The sequence below is a fragment of the Salvelinus fontinalis genome, chromosome 9 (genome assembly GCF_029448725.1).
Source record: "Salvelinus fontinalis isolate EN_2023a chromosome 9, ASM2944872v1, whole genome shotgun sequence".
NCBI classification, from domain to species: Eukaryota; Metazoa; Chordata; class Actinopteri; order Salmoniformes; family Salmonidae; genus Salvelinus; species Salvelinus fontinalis.
In genome coordinates, this window is record NC_074673.1 from 52,500,898 (window position 1) to 52,520,763 (window position 19,866).

At 45.8% G+C, this 19,866-nt stretch overlaps 1 protein-coding gene across 3 annotated transcripts in view; it reads left to right on the forward strand.

Annotated features, from left to right (window-relative positions):
• Positions 1–19,866, forward strand: part of coro2bb (coronin, actin binding protein, 2Bb) — a 57,485-nt gene that overhangs the window by 19,628 nt on the left and 17,991 nt on the right. For 2 of the 3 annotated variants that reach the window (XM_055934829.1, XM_055934830.1), the window contains exon 2: positions 5,442–5,642. The exons of the other annotated variant lie outside the window; for it this stretch is intronic. In XM_055934829.1, the coding sequence (XP_055790804.1) occupies positions 5,442–5,642 (201 nt within the window). The remainder of the gene's footprint in view (positions 1–5,441; positions 5,643–19,866) is intronic. 3 annotated transcript variants of the gene reach the window in all.

The following is a 19,866-nucleotide window of genomic DNA, read 5'->3' on the forward strand; positions in this document are numbered from 1 at the left end:
GTGCCTGTTGTATTGGTGAATCTCATATTTAGAACCTTTTTTTAAATTATTGTTTCATAGCAATTTTATCTGCTATTTCTGGAGAAGTGGAAATATGATCTGTAAGATGGTTCCATGGTGTTTATAAAACATTACATTTGTCACGACTGTTTGGAGGATTGACGGACCAAAACGCAGCATTAGGAAAATAAGCCATCTCCTTTTATTGATGAAGAAGGCAAAACGAAACAAACACACTTACGAACTAACCAAAACAATAAACGATCGTGAAGCTACATAAACGATGTGCACACACAGGCTACAAACGTTTAACATAGACAACTACTCACATCAAATGAAAGCCTATGGCTACCCTAAATATGGCTCCCAATCAGAGACAACAGAAATCAGCTGTCTCTAATTGGGAACTCATTCAGGCAACCATAGACTCTCCTAGACAACTAATCATACATAGACAACGCTAGACACATGTACTCAACACAAACCCATATACTACACCCAACACCCCCTTTACCATAGAATCACCCAAAACCAACAAAACACAAACATTCCCCATGTCACACCCTGACCTAACTAAAATAATAAAGAAAACAAAGAATACTAAGGCCAGGGCGTGACATAACCCCCCCCTTAAGGTGCGAACTCCGGGCGCACCATTACACAGTCTAGGGGAGGGTCTGGGTGGGCTTCCATCCACGGTGGCGGCTCCGGCACTGGTCGTGGTCCCCACGTCACCACAGTCCCTAACCGCCTCCTTAGCTTCCTCCAAATGACCCCCCTCCACATTAACCCCACTGCATTAAGGGGCAGTTCCGGACTAAGGGGCAGCTCCGGACTAAGGGGCAGCTCCGGACTAAGGGGCAGCTCCGGACTAAGGGGCAGCTCCGGACTAAGGGGCAGCTCCGGACTAAGGGGCAGCTCCGGACTAAGGGGCAGCTCCGGACTAAGGGGCAGCTCCGGACTAAGGGGCAGCTCCGGACTAAGGGGCAGCTCCGGACTAAGGGGCAGCTCCGGACTAAGGGGCAGCTCCGGACTAAGGGGCAGCTCCGGACTAAGGAACGGCACATGGCTGGCTGACAGATCTGGCTGCTCATGGCTGGCTGACGGATCTGGCTGCTCATGGCTGGCTGACGGATCTGGCTGCTCATGGCTGGCTGACGGATCTGGCTGCTCATGGCTGGCTGACGGATCTGGCAGATCCTGTCTGGTTGGCGGCTCTGGCAGATCCTGTCTGGTTGGCGGCTCTGGCAGATCCTGTCTGGTTGGCGGCTCTGGCAGATCCTGTCTGGTTGGCGGCTCTGGCAGATCCTGTCTGACGGACGGCTCTAGCGGCTCCTGTCTGGCGGGCGGCTCAGTAGGCTCATGGCAGACGGGCGGCTTTGCAGGCTCATGGCAGACGGGCGGCTTTGCAGGCTCATGGCAGACGGATGGCTCAGATGGCGCTGGGGAGACGGATGGCTCAGATGGCGCTGGGGAGACGGATGGCTCAGATGGCGCTGGGGAGACGGATGGCTCAGATGGCGCTGGGGAGATGGATGGCTCAGATGGCGCTTGGCAGACTGGCAGTTCAGGCATCGCTGTGCAGACGGCAGACTCCTGCCGGCTGAGGCGCACTGTAGGCCTGGTGCGTGGTGCCGGGACTGGTGGTACCGGGCTGGGGACACGCATCTCAGGGCTAGTGCGGGGAGCAGCAACAGGACGCACAGGACTCTGGGGACACACAGGAGGCTTGGTGCGTGGTTTAGGCACTGGTGGTAAAGGGCTGGAGACACGCACCATATGGCTAGTGCGTGGAGGAGGCACTGGTGGTACTGGGTTGGGGCGGGGAGGTCTCGCCTGAAATACCGGACCGTGCAGGCGTACTGGCTCCCTTGAGCGCCGAGCCTGCCCAACCCTACCTGGTTGTATGCTCCCCGTCGCCTGACCAGTGCGGGGAGGTGGAAAAACCCGCACCAGCCTATGTAGGCGAACCGGGGACACCATGCGTAAGGCTGGTGCCATATACGCCGGCCCGAGGAGACGCACTGGTGACCAGATGCGTTGGGCCGGCTTCATGACATACGGCTCAACGCTCAGTCTAGCCCGGCCGATACGTGGAGCTGGAATGTACCGAACCGGGCTATGCACGCGTACAGGAGACACCGTGCGCTCTACTGCGTAACACGGTGTCTGCCCGTACTCTCGCTCTCCACGGTAAGTACAGGGAGTAGGCGCAGGTTTCCTACCTGACTTCGCCACACTCCCTTTAAGGCCCCCCCCAAGAAATTTTTGGGTTGAACTCACGGGCTTCCAGCCTTGTCTCCGTGCTGCCTCCTCATATCGCCTCCTCTCGGCTTTAGCTGCCTCCAGCTCTTCACGAGGAAGGCGATATTCTCCCGGTTGTGCCCACGGCCCCTTACCATCCAGTATCTCCTCCCATGTCCACGAATCCTGTGTAGGTGGGTCCTGTTGCCGCTTTACATGCCGCTTGGTCCTGTGTTGGTGAGTAGTTCTGTCACGACTGTTTGGAGGATTGACGGACCAAAACGCAGCATTAGGAAAATAAGCCATCTCCTTTTATTGATGAAGAAGGCAAAACGAAACAAACACACTTACGAACTAACCAAAACAATAAACGATCGTGAAGCTACATAAACGATGTGCACACACAGGCTACAAACGTTTAACATAGACAACTACTCACATCAAATGAAAGCCTATGGCTACCCTAAATATGGCTCCCAATCAGAGACAACAGAAATCAGCTGTCTCTAATTGGGAACTCATTCAGGCAACCATAGACTCTCCTAGACAACTAAACATACATAGACAACGCTAGACACATGTACTCAACACAAACCCATATACTACACCCAACACCCCCTTTACCATAGAATCACCCAAAACACAAACATTCCCCATGTCACACCCTGACCTAACTAAAATAATAAAGAAAACAAAGAATACTAAGGCCAGGGCGTGACAACATTTGCGTGCAATATATCGGTAAGCGGACATTCCCCCTTTTCTGTTTTACAGTAGCGTATATTGGATCGTTATCCAGGTCCTGTGAAACGTTTGGATGGCCTGTAAAACCCTCCATAGTCTAAGTTACCTTGTCTGTATGATACGCCCACATGGAGCAATCATGGTGCCTGCAACTGTATTTAGAAAATAGCCTGTTTAAAACAAGTTGCTGTTCCGTTTTTATAAGAATTTCATTAGAATTATACAGTGTCTTTTCAGGCCTTATCAATAGCCTAGTGAGTTTTATCTTTCTTATTGACTACGTTCGACATGTCCATGTCCAGACTACAATTTACAGTAAGCCTAGTCCCTATCTCAGTCCGAATGCTATAGTAGAGGTCTTCACGGGTCTACCCGAACCTGAATACCTGAGATCTGACCCGGGACCTGAGCGAGACCGGGTCCAAAATTCAAGCTTTTCCCTCTGGTCCGAGTCAGGTCCTGATTGATTGTCATCGGGTCTTGGGTCCATGTAACTACAGCTGATCTATCCGAGTGGACCCAAATGGACCTGACCACAGCTCTGCATATAGACTCAATGGTTGCTAAAATGAGAAAAGGTCTGTTCATAAGGCATTGCTCTGCTTTCTTTAATATCTCAGTCAACCAGACAGGTCCTACAGTTGTGTCTCACCGGACTACTGTCCAGTTGTGTTATCAGGTGAAGGCCAGCATCCCGGAGTCGTCTCTTCACTGTTGATGTTGAAACTGTTTTTTTGCGGGTACTATTTAATGAAGCTGCCAGTTGAGGACTTGTGAGGCATCGGGTCTGATTGTTCTCGGGTCCGTTTGAGTCCAACTTATTGGACCGGAGAAGACCTTTATGCTATAGCCTATGTTTAAGGATGTAGTTCCATAATGAAGCAATGCAACTTGAGCAATGTGGATTGCAAACCTGTTCAACATATTTAGCGAATATGGGGCAGGCTATTTAACGAACTAGGCTATAACGGACTAACATTCAAATTGGAGTTGATGAAAACGCAATACATAAAAGACCCTAAACACACAACTTGAAACAACGACATATTTATCCATGGAGCGCGTTCTGATTGGCCAGTGAGCGGCCAAGCCTTGACACACACACCCACAACTTGTTTATTCATTAAAAAAACACTTTTTCTTGCCACCGGTGGTAGCCAGGTGAGAAGAGGAAGAGTTGGCTCAGCACAGAGGTGCATAGTCTACACTGGAAGCTATTTCTGGAGTAGACACGTAGAAAGAAAAATCTTTATCATCAGGAAGGGAAAATTGTGTTTTCTTAGGATTTAAAAAAGGCAGGATCTACTCCTAACAGGTCGTCCATGATCACGCATGGTGGTTGTATAGCCAACAGTGTGTTTCACAAGAAAGCCATTGAAATGATTACTGATCCATCTGCCATCACATTTTGCTCTTTTTTCTGTTGCATTTTTTCCACATTCTATCTTTAGTTGTAATGGAGTTGTACAACAAAAATCACCTTCCTAAAAGTAGGAAAAATAATGATGCACTCACTAGCTACGGCTTATCCTTGGAATCCTCTCAGTGGAAAAAAACTGCTCCATATGAAAATAGGTCAAAGTCCTCATGCCATGACTATTTGATTTGTGTTACAACATCATGTGGGCAGCAAGGCCGTGCACTGACAGCTGTTCTTCTGCCTGTGCCATTTCTCAGCGAAGGACATGATGGCAAATGAGAAATGTTGGCTTTAAGAACTCAAACCCCTCCGGCGTTGTCAGTAAGTAAGGAGGAACACAGTCAAACAACATATGGGCATATATCAACATGAACTCCAAGCAGCTTACCAACCTTACAGCTTACCAACCTACCAAGCCCACCAGAAATTACCAGCCCCTAATTCACGCACCATACTGTCTATGGATCACATACTCAGGGTTGAATATCAGACAGACAGTGGAAATACGCTCAACTGTATTGAGGGCTAATTGATATTGATAGGGCAAGCGTTGCTTCCCAGTGTGTAGCTGCCAGCCCTAAATAAGCTGCAACCCCTATTCTTTTACCAGACGATCCTGTCGCTCTGAAGGCTTTTCACCAATCTCATCTGTCTGCTCATTACACCTTGGCTATCATTCCCTTAAGTAACCCACCATGCCATGCCACAAAGACCCACAGCACTCTCAGGTCACCTCATAATAAATTCCAACTACACTGACAGCCTGGGAGAACAGCCAAGGACTACTGCCTGCCTCCATTCACATTGAAAATATCATCACTATGCGTTGCAGGGGTCATTTGCACACTTGAGATCTCCAACAAAAGACAACCAAGACAATTGGTCCTGAATAACATTGTGAAGTGTAAAACACCTCTAGGAAGTGTCCTGAAAAGGACATAGAATATGAAAATAAAGAGAGAGAATGTGTCTCCTCTTTGCAGACAGGCTGTTTACTGTTTCACTGATATTCTTCACTGTGCTTTGTCCCCAGATATCATGGCGTCCGACATACAGAAGCTCAAAGTTTCGGAATGTGTACGGCAAGGCAGGCAACCGAGAGCAGTGCTTTGATGGCATCCCCATCACCAGAAACGTCCATGACAACCACTTCTGTGCTGTCAATGCCAAGTTCCTGGCCATTGTCACTGAGACTGCAGGTGGAGGGTCCTTTCTCGTCATCCCTGTCAACAAGGTAGGCTGCACACCATAATGACATTGAAGGCTCTATTTTAACAAACCTAATGAAATGGTAAATCTAAGCGCTGTAGCTCAGTAGCTCTATAGGTTCGGGGGGTGTCAGAAATATTTTGCTATTTTCACAACCAGAAGGATAGGCGCAGTAGCTGGCGGTGGTGCGAAAGGGCTGGGTTTTGATGAATAAACAAGTTGAAGGTGTGGCGAGGCTTGACCCCTCACTTGCCAACCAGAACGTGCTCCATGGTTGACACTGATTACCAAAGCTAAAGCCCCAGTCGGTATTAGATAGAACATCGCGGCCCTGCCCGCCTGTAGGGAAAATAACCTGTGGTTACCTAGGTTACTCCATTGGCCCACAGCAAAAACTTCCTATTTTTCAAACACAGTTTTCTTGTTGTCAAGAAACTTATTTTAATCAATTACAAAACTACATTTAAGAAAGTACAATTTATATAAAGATTACTTTTCATCCTTGCCTGCTCCCTAGCGTTCTCACTACTTAGAAAAACGTAATATTGTAGGGCTTCCCTCATGCCCCTTTTAATGATGGTGCTAGCAGCCACTTGAGTGAGTGCTAGCTAGCTACCTACTGGAACATTAAGCTAGCCAAGACCAACAACACAAACAAACGGACTATACAGCTACAAGTACTGAGTGGAGTTACAAACAGATTATACAAAAAAAGTTAAATGTCTTATCTGTGATTAAATGTTTTCCACAAACTTAGCTATGTGTAGCCTACTTGGACACTGGTTCCCCACATTTCCCACTCTACTACACCGAATAGCCTGAAGCCACAGGGCTTTTCTCGTAGCCCCTACGTGGGAGAATTGCGAACCGTAGGTTGGGATTTTTGACCTGGTTAAATGTACATTGAGCAACACAGCAACTTTTTGGCATGTTTTGTTATTTCTGTTTGGGGGAAAAAATCACAAAAAATCACTTGTGGGTGTGGTCACAGGGTACAACACCATTCAAAAGTTTAGGGTCACTTAGAAATGTTCTTGTTTTCCATGAAAACATACATGAAATTAGTTGCGAAATGGATAGGAAATATAGTCAAGAGGTTGGCAAGGTTAGAAATAATGATTTTTAATTGAAATAATAATTGTTTCCTTCAAACTTTGCTTTCGTCAAAGAATCCTCCATTTGCAACAATTACAGCCTTGCACACCTTTAGCATTCTAGTTGTCATTTTGTTGAGGTAATCTGAAGAGATTTCACCCCATGCTTCCTGAAGCACCCCCACAAGTTGGATTGGTTTGATGGGCACTTCATACGTACCATACGGTCAAGCTGCTCCCACAACAGCTCAGTAGGGTTGAAATCCGGTGACTGTGCTGTCCACTCCATTATAGACAGAATACCAGCTGACTGCTTCTTCCCTAAATAGTTGTTGTATAGTTTAGAGCTGTACTTTGGGTCATTGTGCTGTTGTAGGAGGAAATTGTCTCCAATTAAGCACCGTCTAGAGGGTATGGCATGGCGTTACAAAATGATAGCCTTCTTCAAGATCCCTTTTACCCTGTACAAATCTCCCACTTTACCACCACCAAAGTACCCCAAGACCATCACATTGCCTCCACCAATTTTTTCTGCGTCTCACGAATGTTCTTCTTTGTGATCCGAACACCTCAAACTTAGATCCGTCTGTACATAACAATTTTTTCCAATCTTCCTCTGTCCAGTGTCTGTGTTCTTTTGCCCATCTTAATCTTTTATTTTTATTGGCCAGTCTGAAATATGGCTTTTTCTTTGCAAATCTGCCTAGAAGGCCGGCATCCCAGAGTCGCCTCTTCACTGTTGACGTGGAGACTAGTGTTTAGCGTGTACTATTTAATGAAGCTGCCAGTTGAGGACTTGTGAGGTGTCTGTTTCTCAAACTAGACACTCTAATGTACTTGTCCTCTTGCTCAGTTGTGCACCGGGGCCTCCCACTCCTCTTTCTTTTCTGGTTAGGGCCAGTTTGCGCTGTTCTGTGAAGGGAGCGTTGTACGAGATCTTCAGTTTCTTGGCAATTTCTTGCATGGAATAGCTTTCATTTCTCAGAACAAGAATAGACTGACAAGCTTCAGAAGAAATGTCTTTGTTTCTGGCCATTTTGAGCCTGCAATCGAACCGTCACAATGCTGATGCTCCAGATACTCAACTAGTCTAAAGAAGGCCAGTTTTATTGCTTCTTTAATCAGGACAACAGTTTTCAGCTGTTCTAACTTAATTGCAAAAGGGTTTTGTAATGATCAATTAGCCTTTTAAAATTATAAACTTGGATGAGTTAATACAACGTGCCATTGGAAAACAGGAGTGATGTTTGCTGATAATGGGCCTCTGTACGCCTATGTAGATATTCCCGGGAAAAAAATTGGCCCTTTCCAGCTAGAATAGTCATTTACAACGTCTACACAGTCATTAAATTTTCTATTTTAGTTGAAAAGGAAATTACAGAAATTGTGCCTAAGGTATTTTATACAACAATTCACATTATAATTTCTTAAATATTGTTTTTTTAAACTATTTTTACATTTTCTTAATTATACGTATTCATCATTGTCATGTCTAAATGTCCATATATCCATTGATGATACTCAGAAACATGTATTTACCATTTATTTTAAGAATTATCTTAATAACAAGCATATAAGGTTCACATATGGGAAAAATTATCAATAAAATTTTTAATTTAATACACCTTTTCCTCGAAAATATGTACTGCGATGGGTAATGAGTCAGCATTGTGGTAATGACAGAGTGTGGTGTAAATAACATTTCATATAAAACAACTGATGAAAAGTACGATTAAACATTTTAATGTCACAGTTGAAGATATAGAACACACCATTCAAAACCTCAAAAACCAAAGATACATGTATCAATAACTTAAGCATATTTTAGAACAATTTTGGGATTCAATGCATTATTCTGATATACATGTACAGGGTTGGAAACACGGGCTGACATTAGGGCTCCCCAGTGGCGCAGCGGTCTTTGGCACTGCATCTCAGTGCAAGAGACGACACTACAGTTCCTGGTTTGAATCCAGGCTGAATCACATCTGGCTGTGATTGGGAGTCCCATTGAGCGGTGCACAATTGGCCAAGCGTCGTCTGGGTTTGACTGGGGTGGGCTGTCATTGTAAATAACAATAGTACGCAAGTATAAACACCATGGGACCACGCAGTCGTCATACCGCTCAGGAAGGAGACATGTTCGGTCTCCTAGAGATGAATGTACTTTGGTGCGAAAAGTGCAAATCGATCCCAGAACAACAGTAAAGGACCTTGTGAAGATGCTGGAGGAAACAGGCACAAAAGTATCTATATCCACAGTAAAACGAGTCCTATAACGACATAACCCGAAAGGCCGCTCAGCAAGGAAGAAGCCACTGCTCCAAAACCACCATAACATGGGGACAAAGATCGTACTTTTTGGAGAAATGTCCTCTGGTCTGATGAAACAAAAATAGAACTGTTTGACCATAATGACCATCGATCTGTTTGGAGAAAAAGGAGGACGCTTGCAAGCCGAAGAACACCATCCCAACCGTGAAGCACGGGGGTGGCAGCATCATGTTGTGGGGGTGTTTTGCTGCAGGAGGGACTGGTGCACTTCACAAAATACCTGAAACGTTTGACCCAAGTTAAACAATTTAAAAGGCAATGCTACCAAATACTAATTGAGTGTATGCAAACTTCTGACCCAAAGCTGAAATAAATCATTCTCTCTCTCTACTATTATTCTGACATTTCACATTCTTATAATAAAGTGATGATCCTAACTGACCTAAGACAGGGAATTCTTACTAGGATTAAATGTCAGGAATTGTGAAAAACTGAGTTTAAATGTATATTTGTGGAAATGTGAAATTAATGTAGGAGAATATAACACATTAGATCTCGTAAAAGGTAATACAATGAAAAAACATAATTTTTTTTATGAAAGAGAAAGTCCATAATGGATGATTCCAGCCCAGGCGCAATGTAGATTTTGGACACTAGTGTATGTAAACATTGTATGTGCAGTGTATGTGCACATTTCTAGACTGATCCAATGAACCACTGCATATCTGTTCAAAATGTTGTATCATGACTGCCCAAATGTGCCTAATTGGTTTATTTTCAAGTTTACATTTTCAAGTTCATAATTGTACACTGTCCTCAAACAATAGCATGGTATTATTTCACTGTAATAGCTACTGTAAAGTGGACAGTACAGTTAGATGAACAAGAATTTAAGCTTTCCGCCCATATCAGATATGTCTATATCCTGGGAACTCCGATCCTGTGGAGGTTACCGAGGGAGCAAATTTCCTTGCAGACACCATCAAGCATCATATGCCGTTTTGTCACTGGATGAGGCTCAGGGACAATCCCAAGCACATTCTCTTGTTGGTACAATACAATGTCCTCTCTCATTGGCCAAAAGAATCGGTTGGCTCCCACGCAACTCATCGTCTTCACTAGAGCGCAGCTCTCTGCATCAACATCTTGTGTAATACCAGTGTAAGGGTCTTCATCATCTGTCACAACACACCACTTTCCAATCAGTCCTTCATGTATGTCTGCAATGGGCTGTGTTGCGCTAGGAGATGGCTGTGTTGCGCTAGGAGATGGCTGTGTTGCGCTAGGAGATGGCTGTAGTGCACTAGGAGATGGCTGTGTTGCGCTAGGAGATGGCTGTGGTGCGCTAGGAGATGGCTGTGTTGCGCTAGGAGATGGCTGTGTTGCGCTAGGAGATGGCTGTGTTGCGCTAGGAGATGGCTGTGGTGCGCTAGGAGATGGCTGTGTTGCGCTAGGAGATGGCTGTGTTGCGCTAGGAGATGGCTGTGTTGCGCTAGGAGATGGCTGTGTTGCACTAGGAGATGGCTGTGGTGCGCTAGGAGATGGCTGTGTTGCGCTAGGAGATGGCTGTGTTGCGCTAGGAGATGTCTGTGTTGCGCTAGGAGTTGGCTGTGGTGCTGTGCAGGTGGAAGTGGAAGTGGAAGGTTGTGCTTTGTTGCATTATCACGGTCTGTGCATGGGCCGAAACAATCACATAGATGTAGAGTCATTTGAAGGGCAGGTAGGTCATTATTCTGTAGGTGTAAGACTTCAGGTGTCTGTGGTGGTGTGTTCCTTGACAGGTATGACTCCATAACCACAATTTTCTGGATAGTTGATCTTCGGTTAATTTTCTTTAGCCTACTTTTTTTTCTCTCACTGGGAAAGTTGTGAGATGGATTTCAGTTCACCACTTTACTTTCTCTTGAGTAATCTTTATTTTTGTTTCTTAAGATACTGCTAGTATCTTAAAGGATCTTGTTTGATTCTCTTTATATACACTACATGACCAAAAGTATGTGGACACCTGCTCGTCGAACATCTCATTCCAAAATGGGCATTAATATGGAGTCGGTCCCCCCTTTTGCTGTTTTAAAAGCCTCCACTCTTCTGGGAAGGCTTTCCACTAGATGTTGAAACATTGCTGTGGGGACTTGCCTCCATTCAGCCACGAGCATTAGTGAGGTCGGGCGCTGATGTTGGGCGATTAGGCCTGGCTCGCAGTCGGCGTTGCAATTCATCCCAAAGGTGTTTGATGGGGTTGACGTCAAGGCTCTGTCAAGTTCTTCCACACCAATCTCGACAAACCATTTCTGTATGGACATCACTTTGTGCACGGGGAAATTGTCATGCTGGAACAGGAAAAGGCCTTCCCCAAACTGTTGCCACAAAGTTGGATGCACAGAATCATCTAGAATATCATTGTATGCTGTAGCGTTGAGGTTTCCCTTCACCGGAACTAAGGGGCCTAGCAATCTTTACAGTTGGCACTATGCATTCGGGCAGGTAGCGTTCTCATGGCATCTGCCAAACCCAGATCCGTCTGTCGGACTGCAAGATGGTGAAACGTAATTCATTACTCCAGAGAACGTGTTTCCATTTCTTCAGAGTCCAATGGCGGCTAGCTTTACGCTACTCCATCAGATCCTTGGCATTGCCCAGGGTGATGTGATTTTCGGCCATAGAAACCCATTTCATGAAGCTCACGACGAACAGTTATTGTGCTGATGTTGCTTCCACAGGCAGTTTGGAACTCGGTAGTGAATGTTGCAACTGAAGACAGACTATTTTTACGCGCTTCAGCACTCAGTGGTCCAGTTCTGTGAGCTTGTGTGGCCTACCACTTTGCGGCTGAGACGTTGTTGCTCCTAGACGTTTCCACTGCATCATAACAGCACTTACAGTTGACCAGGGCAGCTCTAGTAGGGCATAAATTTGACGAACTGACTTGTTGGAAAGGTGGCATCCTATGACGTGGCATCCTATGAAGTTCTTCAGTACGGGCCATTCTACTGACAATGTTTGTCTATAGAGATTGCATGGCTGTGTGCTCGATTTTATACACCTTTCAGCAACGGGTGTTACTGAAATCGCCGAATCCACAAATTTGAAGGGTGTCCACATACTTTTGCATATATAGTGTATGTCCTTGTCCTGTCCTTGGTTGATTTAGGGGGCATCTTATAGAAAAATAAAACACTTATAATTAAAGTCTGTAACCAAAGTAAGTCACATAAATAGACATCAAAATCACCCAATCATCCTAACATAATACAAAATGTAATGGTCTTATTTAGCAAATAATGTTTTTTTCTGTTTTTTCTGGTCTTAAGGTAAGTAAAAATGTATGAACTAATAAATGTTGTCATTACCACCAGATTCTGTCCTTACCATCACAATTCATTTTGTGGTGGTACTGACGTGTGATGGGAAAGACATTTCTACAGTATTTGGTCATAAATAGATGGGATTCTAGCCTGCTAACTCCAGTTGAACTGCTAGCATAGAGTGTATCCTAAATACACATAATTATAACATAGTTTTAAAAATCTAACATAATTGGATGAAATTATAGCCTATTTGGTAATGACACAATAAAAATATTATCTTCTCAAGTCATATTTACCTTTATTTTTCTATAATTTTTAGGAAGGCTCTAAAAATTGTCAAAGACTCCAGCCACCCTAGTCATAAACTGTTCTCTCTGCTACCACACAGCAAGCGGTACCGGAACACCAAGTCTAGGTCCAAGAGGCTTCTACCCCAAGCCATAAGACTCCTGAACAGCTAATCAAATGGCAATCCGGACTATTTGCAAAGCATCATGACTTTTGTGAGGTCAAAAGTCTGGGTGTGAGACAGGACAAAAACAGTGCAAAACAGTGAAATCCAGACATGAAATTCTTTCGAAAATAAAATTTTAGGGTATTTTAGTCTTTTAGTGTGCGGGTAAAACATCCAAGTAAACATTTCATCTCAAAAATCTAACCCTGAGACACAAAAATTCCCATATTTGCAAAATCATCCAGCTAGATTATATTACCATTCACATGTCTAGCTGATAATTATGAACTAAAACGTTCGCTTTGTGTACATTAATGGTCAAAAGTTTTAGAACATCTTAATTGCTACTATTCTCTACATTGTAGAATAATAGTGAAGACATCAAAACTATGAAATAACATATGGAATCATGTAGTAACCAAAAAAGTTTGAAACTAATCAAAATATAATTTATATTTGAGATTCTTCAAATATCCACTCTTAGCCTTGATGACAGCTTTGCGCACCCTTGGCATTCTCTGAACCAGCTTCACCTGGAATGCTTTTCCAATAGTCTTGAAGGAGTTCTCACATATGCTGAGCACTTGTTGCCTGTTTTTCCTTCACTCTGCGGTCCGACTCATCCCAAACCATTTGGTTGAAGTTGGGGTATTGTGGAGGCCAGGTCATCTGATGCAGCACTCCATCACTCTCCTTATTGGTCAAATAGCCCTTACACAACCTGGTGGTGCGTTGGGTCATGGCCTGTTGAAAGGTGGATATTAAACTAATTGAAATTTGGATAACAACATTGAAATATGGATAATAAGCTGATTGAAAATTGGATAATAAGAGATTGAAATTTAGCTATAAATTACTGAGTGAATTAGAGCTGTCAGAAGACTAGCTCAAGTTATTTTGTATCTGTAACGTTATCTAGGGTTCTGTCCACCACCACCCATTTGATCTACAGGTAGATGATAACATGTCTCAGAAATCTCATTCGAGTAACAAATATCAGATGATAACATGTCTCGATTAGTAATGAGGATAACACGATAACATGTCTCATTAGAGGATACCATGATTGCACGTCTCATTAGTAGCGAGGATAACATGTCTCTGAGGGTAACATGACTTTAGATTACATAAGGATAGCATGACTCATAGGTGGAGTTTTATGGTATAATGTCATCATGTATGTGGAGATATGAAAGGAGAAAGTACTATTCCTGAATAGTCTGTTAAATAGAACACTAGAGTGAATATTCAAACCCCTGTATAAATAGAACACTGGTGTAGGGGAGGAATTTGTGATGTAACACAAAAATGGATAATGAGTTACCAGAGATAAAGTAAAATAATATTGAGTATAATGGGTTACTAGAGATCTGATGAAGTAACAATAGAAAACATTATAATAATATACACCTGGTCCCTTTATTGATCATTTGATAAAGATAAGGTTAAAGCATTGTACGGGACTTGACTTACCCCTAACCAATAAAGCTATAAACGCTGATGAGATTTCCTCCACCCTGGTAATACATTTTGAAGTAAACCCCATACCCTGTTAAATAGAACCAATGATTTTCTGTTAATTAAACTTAAGGCTACACTGTATTGTACTCCCGATAGTTGATATCCCAAATGATGACGTTCTATTCGTGAGTAGGCAAAATGGAAAATGCATCTGTTTCCCTGTATAAGCTGTCTCAGGTGCCAGACTTATTATGGACCGAGCGCCCCATCTATAGGGGACTGACAGACAGTGCCAACCCAGCTAATACATATTGATCCCTTCAAAACATTACATATTAATCTTAAAATAATAGACTTTTAATAAATATTGAAGCAGAAATTGAATATCCAACAGAGATAGGTAATAAAAATATAGAGAACTTTTTGAATGTATACTAAAATGAAAACAATGCCTTCTAATATGGAGAAAGTTATCATGTTTGTCTTGTAATAAACCTTGCAATAGGGGGGAAGCAGAACGTTGTTTACCCTACGATTTTTACCACACACACGCCAGCACCCACACACAACCCACCGGTTAATGAATATCTGTTAGTCGTTAATACTCTTTGATTTATTGTGTGGGGTCTTTTTACTTTTGTTTTAGTGGGGTTTTCACGGGTTAGAAAGGATACAACTTAAAGGGTACTGTCACGACTTCTGCCGAAGTCGTTGCCTCTCCTTGTCCGGGCGGTGTTCGGCGGTCGACTTCACCGGTCTTCTAGCCATCATCGATCCATTTTTCATTTTCCATTGGTTTTGTCTTGTCTTTCCACACACCTGTTGTCAATCCCATTCATTACCTGTTGTGTATTTAACCCTCTGTTTCCCTTCATGTGTTTGTCAGAGATTGTTGTATGTCAAGTGTTGTTTTATTAGTGTATAGGTGTGCGACGGGTCCTTATACCCATTTTATTTTGATATATGTATATTACTCGTGTTTGGAGCATTTCATGGACGTTTATTAAAAGTCTCCATATACACTTCGTTTACTCTCCTGCGTCTGACTTCCCTGCCACCTATACACACGACGTTGACAGAATCTCTGACCCTAAAAAATGAAGTCAGCAGGAGGAGGCACTTCGCTAATGGAGGTTGAGGAACGCGTCCTGAAACAAGCGGAGGAGATTGACAGTCTGTGCGCTGCCATGGATCGCATTGTCCAGAGTATGGACCGCTGGGAGAGACAGGGAGCTTTTCCAGTACCTCCACCACCACCTGGAATTCCTTTGAACGTTTTTTCTCCTCCGGAACAGAACAGGATCCAGTTATCCCTACCCACGGGATACAATGGAGATACTGCCAGCTGCCAGGGTTTTCTCCTAAAACTGAACTTGTATCTGGCCACGGTCTCTCCAGTACCATCAGACCGTGAGAAAAGCTCCGCCCTCGTCTCATGCCTTACCGGGAAAGCCCTGGAGTGGGCCAACGCTGTGTGTGGAGAGGATAAGGCGTTGGACCATTTTGAGGAGCTCATCTGCCATTTCCGGAAGGTATTCGACCACCCATCCGAAGGCAGAGCAGCAGGTGAGCTCCTCTATCATCTGAGGCAGGGGACGAGGAGTACTCAGGAGTTCGCTTTGGAGTTTAGGACTTTGGCTGCCGGCGCTGGATGGAGCGACAGGGCCCTGATCGACCACTACCGTTGTAGTCTACGCGAGGACGTCCGTCGGGAGCTGGCCTGTAGAGACACCACCCTCAACTTCGACCAGCTGGTGGATATGTCCATCAGGCTGGACAACATGCTGGCTACTCGGGGACGTCTAGATCGGGGTCTGGTTGTTCCATCCTCCCGCACTCTCTCTCCCGAACCTATGGAATTGGGAGGGATGGTGCGCAGGGAGACCGGAGGGGGTACCCGCTCGAGCACCATCTATGATCGCAGAGATCACACTGCTGATCGGTGCCGGGTTGGTTCCTCTGGGAATAGAGAAGGCAGGCAGGGCACTCTGGCATCACCCCAGGTGAGTAGGCACCATACTCATCCAGAGCCCTCTGCTGCACTTATGTTTGTCTCTGTCACCTTTCCGGATTTTTCCCTGCATTCCCAGTATAAGGCGCTAGTAGATTCAGGCGCGGCTGGGAATTTCATTAATAAAAATTTTGCTCATAGTTTAGGGATTCCTGTTGTTTCTGTGGATATGCCTTTCCCTATTCATGCCTTAGACAGTCGACCAATAGGGTCAGGGTTTATCAGGGAGGTCACCGCACCTTTGTCTATGATAACGCAGGGGGGTCACAAGGAGAAAATTAGTCTTTTCCTTATTGATTCCCCTGCGTATTCTGTGGTGTTAGGCCTACCCTGGTTAACTACTCATAACCCCACTGTTTCTTGGCCACAGAGGGCTCTCACGGGGTGGTCGCGAGAGTGCTCAGGTAGGTGTGTAGGGGTTTCCGTTGGTGCTACTACGGTGGAAAGTCCAGACCAGGTTTCCACCGTGCGCATTCCCCCAGAATATGCCGATTTGGCATAAAATTTGGCATCTGTAAAAAGAAGGCGACTCAATTACCACCCCATCGACAGGGGGATTGTGCGATAGATCTCCTGGTAGACGCTGCATATCCCAGGAGTCACGTGTATCCTCTGTCGCAAGCGGAGACAGTGGCTATGGATAATTATATCTCTGAATCCCTGCGTCAGGGGTTCATTCAGCCATCCATTTCACCCGCCTCTTAGAGTTTCTTTTTTGTGAAGAAGAAGGATGGGGGTTTACGCCCGTGCATTGATTATCGAGACCTTAATAAAATCACGGTAAAATATAGTTACCCGCTACCTTTGATCAATACAGTAATGGAGTCAATGCGCGGGGCCCGCTTCTTCACAAAATTGGATCTCAGGAGTGCGTACAATCTGGTGCGTATTAGGAGGGGTGATGAGTGGAAGACGGCATTTAGCACCACCTCAGGTCATTATGAGTACCTGGTCATGCCATATGGGTTGATGAATGCTCCATCAGTCTTCCAATCGTTTGTAGATGAGATCTTCAGGGACCTGAACGGGCAGGGTGTAGTGGTGTATATCGATGATATTTTGATATACTCTGCTACACGTGCTGAGCATGTGTCCTTGGTGCGCAGGGTGCTTGGTCGCCTGTTGGAGCATGATTTATATGTCAAGGCTGAGAAATGCTTGTTCTTCCAACAATCCATCTCCTTCCTAGGGCATCAGATTTCCACTTCAGAAGTGGAGATGGAGAGCGACCGCATTACAGCCGTGCGTAATTGGCCGACTCCAACCACGGTAAAGGAGGTGCAGCGTTTTTTAGGGTTTGCCAATTACTACCGGAGATTTATCCGAGGTTTTGGTCAGGTTGCAGCTCCCATTACCTCACTGCTAAAGGGGGGACCGGTGCGCTTGCAGTGGTCGGCCGAGGCGAATAGGGCTTTTGGTAAACTGAAGGCTCTGTTTACCTCGGCGCCTGTGTTGGCTCATCCGGATCCCTCTTTGCCATTCATAGTAGAGGTGGACGCATCCGAAGCTGGGATAGGAGCAGTGCTCTCTCAGCGTTCGGGTGTGCCACCGAAGCTTCGCCCCTGTGCTTTCTTTTCGAAGAAGCTCAGCCCGGCGGAGCGTAACTATGATGTGGGGGACCGAGAGCTGTTAGCTTTCGTAAAAGCCTTGAAGGTGTGGAGGCATTGGCTTGAGGGGGCTAATCACCCTTTTCTCATCTGGACTGACCACCGCAATCTGGAGTACATCCGGCAGGCGAAGAGACTAAATCCTCGCCAGGCAAGGTGGGCCATGTTTTTCACTCGTTTTGTGTTTACGCTTACTTACAGACCAGGCTCCCAGAACGTCAAGGCAGACGCATTGTCTCGGCTGTATGACACAGAGGAGCGACCCATGGATCCCACTCCCATACTCCCAGAGTCGTGTTTGGTGGCGCCAGTAGTGTGGGAGCTGGACGCGGACATTGAGCGGGCGTCACGTGCAGAGCCCTCTCCTCCTGAGTGTCCAGCTGGTCGTCTGTACGTTCCGTCTGCTGTCCGCGACCGATTGATCTATTGGGCTCACACATCACCCTCTGGTCATCCTGGGATAGGTCGGACGATGCGCTGTCTTGATGGGAGGTACTGGTGGCCCACTTTAGCTAAGGACGTGAGGATTTATGTTTCCTCCTGTTCGGTGTGCGCCCAGTGCAAGGCTCCTAGACACCTGCCTAGAGGTAAGCTTTTACCTTTACCCGTTCCTCAACGGCCGTGGTCGCACCTGTCAGTGGATTTTGTGACTGATCTTCCACCTTCACAGGGTTACACCACGATCCTGGTCGTTGTGGATCGGTTCTACATTTACATTTACATTTAAGTCATTTAGCAGACGCTCTTATCCAGAGCGACTTACAAATTGGTGCATTCACCTTATGATATCCAGTGGAACAACCACTTTACAATAGTGCATCTAACTCTTTTAAGGGGGGGTTAGAAGGATTACTTTATCCTATCCTAGGTATTCCTTAAAGAGGTGGGGTTTCAGGTGTCTCCGGAAGGTGGTGATTGACTCCGCTGACCTGGCGTCGTGAGGGAGTTTGTTCCACCATTGGGGTGCCAGAGCAGCGAACAGTTTTGACTGGGCTGAGCGGGAACTGTACTTCCTCAGAGGTAGGGAGGCGAGCAGGCCAGAGGTGGATGAACGCAGTGCCCTTGTTTGGGTGTAGGGCCTGATCAGAGCCTGAAGGTACGGAGGTGCCGTTCCCCTCACAGCTCCGTAGGCAAGCACCATGGTCTTGTAGCGGATGCGAGCTTCAACTGGAAGCCAGTGGAGAGAGCGGAGGAGCGGGTTGACGTGAGAGAACTTGGGAAAGTTGAACACCAGACGGGCTGCGGCGTTCTGGATGAGTTGTAGGGGTTTAATGGCACAGGCAGGGAGCCCAGCCAACAGCGAGTTGCAGTAATCCAGACGGGAGATGACAAGTGCCTGGATTAGGACCTGCGCCGCTTCCTGCGTGAGGCAGGGTCGTACTCTGCGAATGTTGTAGAGCATGAACCTACAGGAACGGGTCACCGCCTTGATGTTAGTTGAGAACGACAGGGTGTTGTCCAGGATCACGCCAAGGTTCTTAGCACTCTGGGAGGAGGACACAATGGAGTTGTCAACCGTGATGGCGAGATCATGGAACGGGCAGTCCTTCCCCGGGAGGAAGAGCAGCTCCGTCTTGCCGGTTCTCTAAGTCCTGTCGTCTTCTCCCTTTGCCCGGTCTCCCTACGGCCTTACAAACTGCGGAGGCTCTGTTTACACATGTTTTCCGGCATTATGGGGTGCCTGAGGATATAGTGTCTGATCGGGGTCCCCAGTTTACGTCAAGGGTCTGGAAGGCGTTCATGGAACGTCTGGGGATCTCGGTTAGTCTTACCTCAGGTTTTCACCCCGAGAGTAATGGGCAGGTGGAGAGAGTTAACCAGGATGTGGGCAGGTTTCTGCGGTCCTATTGCCAGGACCGGCCAGGGGAGTGGGCGAAGTTCGTGCCCTGGGCAGATAGCCCAGAACTCGCTACGTCACTCCTCCACTAACCTTACCCCTTTTCAATGTGTATTAGGGTATCAGCCGGTTCTGGCTCCTTGGCATCAGAGTCAGACCGAAGCTCCTGCGGTGGACAATTGGTTTCGGCACGCTGAGGAAAC